At 44.9% G+C, this 7252-nt stretch overlaps 1 protein-coding gene across 1 annotated transcript in view; it reads right to left on the reverse strand.

The window, feature by feature from the left end:
* The window catches only part of MPDZ (multiple PDZ domain crumbs cell polarity complex component), a 798673-nt gene that overhangs the window by 610523 nt on the left and 180898 nt on the right, over nt 1-7252 (reverse strand). The window contains exon 14 of the mRNA XM_085633687.1: nt 3585-3731. Coding sequence (XP_085489813.1) covers nt 3585-3731 — 147 coding nt within the window. The remainder of the gene's footprint in view (nt 1-3584; nt 3732-7252) is intronic.

Raw genomic sequence — 7252 nt, forward strand, 5'->3', positions numbered from 1 at the left:
TTGCGATCACTACTATTGTAAAAATGGTTAGAGGGGGCTCTCTCCAAGAAACAAAACAGGAAAATTGTGAATTTTCCACCATTTTTGGTTGTTGCAGTACTTCAGCATATCAATTGATGTTGGAAACAAGCGTTTAGAGCCATCCTTAATTGTTTCATTTACCCCCCACCACCCACTTCTCACATCCAACAAAATATTTTAGATATTGTTAGGGTTTATGGTTTTCAGTTAAACCTTATTTTAACAGATAAAAAAATAGCACCAAGATGAATGTTTGTTTTTCAGTAAATACCAAAGAACGCCATATTTTGCTGCTTTGGTGTGCTCTTGTATCACACAGTAGAAGTGGAGTTTCTACTTCTAAGTATTTATATGTGATAGATAATCCCACTGTGACCCTTTTGGGGAATAGTAAGTCAATTAATATGCTCTTTTTAACATCCACAAGGTACCTCAACTCCATGGGCCTACTTTCGCGCCCACATTTGGAGCATGGTTCGCCTCTTAAGGATTCAGCTCACTATTCACTGCACATTGCTGTGCAGGAGCCAGCAGGTTCACAGCTGAACTAGGAGTGTGGTTTCAGTACAGGGGAAAAGGCACCACTGTGATGTCATCTTATCCTCCTTCCAATGTTCTTAGAATGACTGACCTCTCATAAAGCGCTGAACCAAACACACTATGATGCAGTCATAGCGCTTTTTTAGCCTTTTCTCTTTTTTTTGTTTTTACTTTCAGCCATGGTGCACAGCAGCCGCACTGCTCTATAAAATGACTAAAGACACTGCAAAGGCAATAGCCCTAGCAGACTAGACCTATTGGCATTTTATTCTAGCCATGCTGCACTCCAGCCTTGCTGAAGTACACATGGCGAAACGCCGACTAAGCCAACTACTCTTGTTTCGTACTTGAGACCTATTGGCTTTGCCATTGCTTGTTTTAAAGACAATCTTCTTCGGGGAGAGAAGACAAAAGAGTATGATTATGGGCAAATCAAGATCAGTAAGGGTGCCAAAGGCTAAACTGCCTTCTTGCCCCCACCACTGCCCAGTTAGCTAATTGTGGCCCCGTGGGGAAGCTAAGTGATCACCAGACCAGGGCTGAGACTGCTGGGGGACACAGCTACACCAGCTGCTTCACTGGCAGAGAGTTCTCCTGTCTTGTGATACATGAGTGGTATTAGCACTGCACATCCCTGGCCTACTTCAAAAATCCTTCAAATTAGAACAAGAGTGTGAAAGCAGGCGGTGCAGCCACTGTAATTTGCCTCTGACCCAAGAATGGTCATTGTGGCTCTGACTGATCTATAAGAGATGTACAACTTTTAAGAGACTGACCTTTTGCTATTCATCTATAAATGCTGCAAAGAGCTATGTTCAATCACATGGAAGATTAAGCTTCTTTTCCTCGACCGCAAGTGAAAGGATGGAGCAGGGTACCCACACGTCTCCTTGAAATACTCCCCTCAATTGCATGCCTTTAGCTGCCATATTAACATAATTAAATGGCAATCCTCTGAAAAACATTGGTGAGTAACTGTTAAAACCAATACTTATTGTGGACGCCAGGCGCATGCCTGAGCTTAAAACTACTTTGATTAGGATGGTCTCCAGTTTTTATTGACACATGGGCAAACAATTCTATGAAAACCTTTAACCCACAGACTTCCTTTGTTTACCTTTTTTTTTTTTTTTTTTTTTTTTTTATAAAACCTTTATTTCTTCAAGAATCTGGACACAGCTATTCAGCCGACAACCCGGAGGTTCGGCAGCTTCGGTAGGAGAGGACAAAGAAGCGTCCACAGTGCATTGAAGGAGCAGTGAAAAGGTTCCATTTTTAAATAATTACAAACACACAACAAACCCCAGCAAGGCAACAACACTGAATACCCACGGTGTTAGCCCCTCAGGGGGGAGCCGGACCCCAATCGTCTGACAGTTACAGTACTGTGAAAAGAGGAAAACGGGGGGAACGCAGAGGCCCAAGAAGTCAATTAACCATCACATCTGCATACTAAGCTGGAAAGAAGATCAAGAAGAAAGCTGTTCCTCGGGGGGATCCAGATCAGGGGCTAGACATATTCCCCCCCTGTATTGATTCCACCTCCCCCAGATGGCATGCCACTTCCGAGGGCGGCCTCTAGCTTTGTTTACCTTTTTAAATCAAGTCTCCCATAAGTAAACCACTCAAATTCCTTCCTCAACTGAGATCTACCCATGCTGTAAAACATTAAACTACGGGTGTAAGGAAATACACATATCTTTCCGAACCCGGATCTGCCAGTGGAGGAGTTAGAGTGCAGAGCGGCCTTGCGGTTAATCTACAGTGCAAGGCCACAGAACCACCTCAAGCAAGAGCTGCAGTGGTAGGTCTCTTCTATGTGTTATCCTCAAAGAAACACCATACAAATCGCAACTTTTAGGCTGGGTTGGTACTCCAGGGAGCTTGAATAGTACCCATGTGAAAATTAAAGGGGGCTTAGTCTCTCTCACTCCTTTGTTTCTATGCAACAAAGGCAGGTGAGTGCTATTTGTGGGGAACCAAAAGATGTTGTACATTCCGAACTGAAATCTCTTCATAAGATCCAGCACTGAAAGGAATCGCAGAGAGCAAAAAGTGCACAAACACTACATTTAGCTGGTGCTAATGCTGAAATCAATCAAATACTGGCTAATATATCATATTTTCACTAAGTTCAATACCACATTCTCACAGCTCTCTAACGGTTGTTGGGATTTTGCGCCAGAAAAAGACTGTTTTCTACGTTAAAGCAAAATAAGAAATTGTTCCATTTTACTGTGACTAGGCTAGATTTCCAGAAATCCAATTAAAACTAGGATATACACACAGAGCTTGAAAATGAATACATCTTCAAGGGATCTTTAGGGACAATATTAGATACACTGCTTATGCAACACAAAGAATATTTGTGCCTCTTATTTCACTCCTGTTGCAAACTGGTATTACTGAAGGGGCCACACGTTTTAGTAACACCGACTTATGCAGACACAATGCAAGTTAAAGCGCTATCAAAAGTGAGCTTTCACTAATATAGAATGTCTACAGCTGCGCGTCTGTGCCATATAACAGAAGCAAACACAAATAAGCCCTTGCGGACCCTCCGACTACCAGTACAGCATTTTGTCTAGATTATTTTTCTTCATTGATGGGCACGTTCCTGGCCTGTTCGAAAAGGAGGAAGGGTTTTTTTTCCACAGAAACACTGCTTTTATCAGGGGATCGAATTCTGATATTTGTGCAGGCACAACTGCATCCTGGTCTCCAAGGAGAGACAGCAGTTGGGCTTGTTAGTTCTTCCTGTTAGCACATGAACTATCAATAGCACACTTTTTGTTAATGGGGGTCACAAACAAGGTCTATGGTGGTAACATTTAGTGCCTCTGTACACAAGCATAATCAAGGGCCAAGAGCCACACCTGTCATTTAGGTCCAAAGCTTCTGCCTAAGAAATCTCACTCAGCCATCATTTTCTGCTCTTTAGTTCCCATAAAAGTAGTTGAACTCTACCAACTAAAAGTTAATCAATTACACATTATAAACACAATTGTACTGGTCTTCCTTACTTCCAATAGTTCATCTCCACTGAACAGCTTGCCGCACCGTCCCACCGGGCCCTCTGGCAAAATTGAACGAAGAAAATGATGTCCAACCGTAGCCTCCAGACTTATTCCTAATCCACTACTTTCGCTGAATTTGCAGACTTGAGCCACCTGGAAATGAGGAAAGCAGAAAAATCTGGTGTTTGAGATACAAGTCTATACATTTTTTCCAAACATTTGAGATATACTCAAGGGCTTGTTATATATGGACTGTGAGGATTTTCCTCTATGTCATGGAGCAATTACTGGTTACTGGGCAGTATTTGTATTGGGTGCTGTCATTTCACATAGGCACTTGTCTGTACACTTGTCACAACACATAGAAGGCACAAAGCTGATAAACAGTTCATGGTGATTTGTCTAAGGGTGGTCACAGCTCCGTGCTTTGAATCTTTGCGTTTATGAGGATACAGGAGCTTGTGTTATAGGTTTTGGCACATATGGGCAGTGTGGATGGTTTACTCTACTGAGATATAAAGCACAAGAAGGTGGTTTCCCTACATGTTGCCTTTGTGAGAAAGATATCTATTATGTAACTTCCCTTTGCAGCTTCCTTTAATGCATCTGGGAGGGTTGACACATTTGCATTCTGCTATGCCAGAGACCTGCTAAGGAAGAGAATATTGACCAGTAAAGGTTTGGCTACCTGGGTAACTCTATCTCCAGTTTTGTTCAGAAACAAGCTAGTCATTTTTGCAATTAGTGATGTAGGAAGCTGGTAGGCCACTAGGTAGTTATACCATGCACAGAGTACAGGGGTTCCCCAAAAGTGTACAGGGCTCAATGTAAAACCCAAAGTGCTTGAATAGTGGAAGTGTGGGCAAGCAGCCTTAGATCTAACACAGAGGAGTGTAAGACATTTACTGCACAACACTCATCAATAATGGACACATTTAGTAAAATAAGTTTGTTGTATTTTATTTTAAGACCAAGATCTTCGCAACAAGGTAAGAATTGTTTTAGAAAAAAATACTTCTTACGTTCAAAAGTCAACACAGTGTAATTTCTGAACAGTTCAGTGTTATCCTATGGAGGAAAACAATAATGCGTTTACACAGGTATGTATCACACTTACAATTCCAATCTTCGGGACCAAGGGTCATCAAGGGGCAGATGAGTACCAAAACTGCACGACCAGCGGCACAGGGACGGCCTGGTGTAGAGGTCAAAATTGGAGTTCGTCCCAATGCATTTCAATGGAGACTGGGGGTGCTCGGAGCCACACAGCTTGCAGTTACGTAAATTGGCTGCAGGGGCCAAGCTTTGGGGGTTAGAGCAGGCACAGTGGGGCCACAAAGCAACACCAAACATACACCACCAGCGGTACAGGGATGGCCGGGTTCAGGGTGCAAATTCTACTTTAATGGAGACTTTGGTTTCGACAAACAGGCTGCAGGCGTTGCACTGGAGGTTGCAAGAGGGAGACCAATGACAGCAGAGGTAAGTAGAGATGTAGGGGGTCATAGGGATTTCATTGGTTCAGTTCACCATGGCCTAGGGGCTTCCGGTGCAGGAGTGCCTTACGACTGCGTTTTCTTACCAGAGCCAGTCGCTGTCAATGGTAGCCTCTGGATTCAGTCTGCAGGCGTTGTCGTGGAGTCCAGGATGGGTCAGCCAAAACTGGACTTGAGGTCAGGATCGCTGGAGAACCAGTTCTGGGTTGGTGGTTCACCTGGAAACAGGCTAGAGGCGTTTGGTGCAAAGTGGGAAGGACTTGTGGATCTGCAGAGCACCGGAGTCCTTTGTGTTGGATTCTTTGGGACAGAACCGCTGTCCTTGGGAATTCTGGTCTTTTTTTTAAGTTCAGGCAGTCTTCCTCTGGTTTTTGGAGGTCGCTGGCTGCAGGAAAGGCATCGTCTTCTTGCAGGGTCTTGGAAGCTGGAGACAGGCTGGTAGGGCTGGGGCCAAGTCAGTAGTAGTCTTCAGGCTTTGCAGCATGGCGTATTCTTCATCCTTCTCCTTAGGCGCAGGTAACTAACGCCTGGGTCTGGGGAAGCCACCTAAATACTAAATTTATGGGGCATGTTAGGGGAGTAGCAGGTAGGGCCAATGGGCACCTTATCTGGGGTGACTACACCCGCTATTATGCCACCCTCCTGTGGGAGGGGTCATAGACTTAACCCTGATTGGAGAAGTCCCCTTGTCTTCAAGATGGAGGGGACTGAAAAGTGTGCTTAACTTCGCCTCTTCCACCTGAGTGGTGGAGCTGGCAAAGGTGGACACATCTCCTAGCCTTTCTAAGGTTACCCGCTGTTTTTTTCTGCCCAAAGTGGGGGTGTAAACCGGGGGCTACTCCTAGCAGCAGAGGCTGGGAGATGCATCACAAAGAGATGCATTACAGGCCTTTTAAGCTTCCCCTTCGAGCACTGGGCCCATCCTGGGGGAGGATGTGAGACACATCTGCCCAGGATGTGCATTGTTTATGGTCCCAGAGATCAGAGGCTCTCTGCACCCAGGGGTCCAGAAACATGTCTGTATGTGGCAGGCTGCCTAAAGCCAGTCAGTGCCCACAAAAGGGTCGGTAGGTTTTCACCTCTGAGGTGCCCTCTGAGTACATGTTACAATAAATCCCACACTGGCATCACTGTGGGTTTATTGTGAGGAGTGGTTAGGTACCAAACACTCCTGTGTTCAGTGAAGCCATCATGGTGCAGTGGAACTCGAGTTGTTGAGTTTCTAGCCCATGTACCCTCTAAGGCTTCTCTGGCATTTACAACATTAAGGAATATACCCCAATATGGTAAGGGGATATCTGCTCATGCAGATACGCCCACATGTGGGATACAGTGCACCCTGCCTTAGGGCTTGCAAGGCCTTTTAGGCAGTGCTAGCTAGCATGACACACAGTTAGTGTGCCATGTCAACTTTGTCATTCTGTCTGCACCAGGCCATGCATGCTGCAGTGGCAGTATGCATGTCCTAGGTAAGGGGTCCCTAGGGGACCCTCATTAGTCCCAATGCCCTCGGCACCCAGGTACCTTTTACTAGGGACTTACAGGGGGCCTGAAAAGCCAATTGAGGAATAGTGTTGGGGAAGAAGCACTGGCACAAGGGACCTGATTGGCAGGGACCATGTGCATTACAACCAAAATCACATCAATATCCAGGCAAAAAGTGGGGATTAACCATGTCAAAAGAGACACTTTCTCACAGTGCACCATGCCAGGTTGAATAATACATCCCATTGACTTCCCCCTTTGTCTTCATCATGGAACATGAGAAAAGAACAGACTCACCACATGAGATCTGATCTGTATCCCTGAAATGCACATACCTTTGACCATTTGTGGCCTTTGCCCTCTACAGTAAGGAAGAGTTCCCATACGAGGTGCCCTGCATTACTGGTAGGCCTAATGGATTTTAAAATTGTTGCATCACTTCCCTTACACTGGCACGTGGCAACCAGAACTGGATAATAACTGCTTCTTCAGTGCGGTTCCCAGTATGCATTCTTCTATGCTTTTGCACAACCTCTGAAACCACAGCAAAGTGAAATATTTGACTGTGGTAAGGTTGGCCAATATTACTGTTTCCAGCATAATAATAACAAAGCCTAGGACCTTGAGAATTCTGTTGTCATTTTCCATCTGAAAAGATCCGAACTTTGCTGCCCTAGACAGCGAATTGCTGAT

Source organism: Triturus cristatus, chromosome 2_1 (genome assembly GCF_964204655.1).
Source record: "Triturus cristatus chromosome 2_1, aTriCri1.1, whole genome shotgun sequence".
Lineage (NCBI taxonomy): Eukaryota > Metazoa > Chordata > Amphibia > Caudata > Salamandridae > Triturus > Triturus cristatus.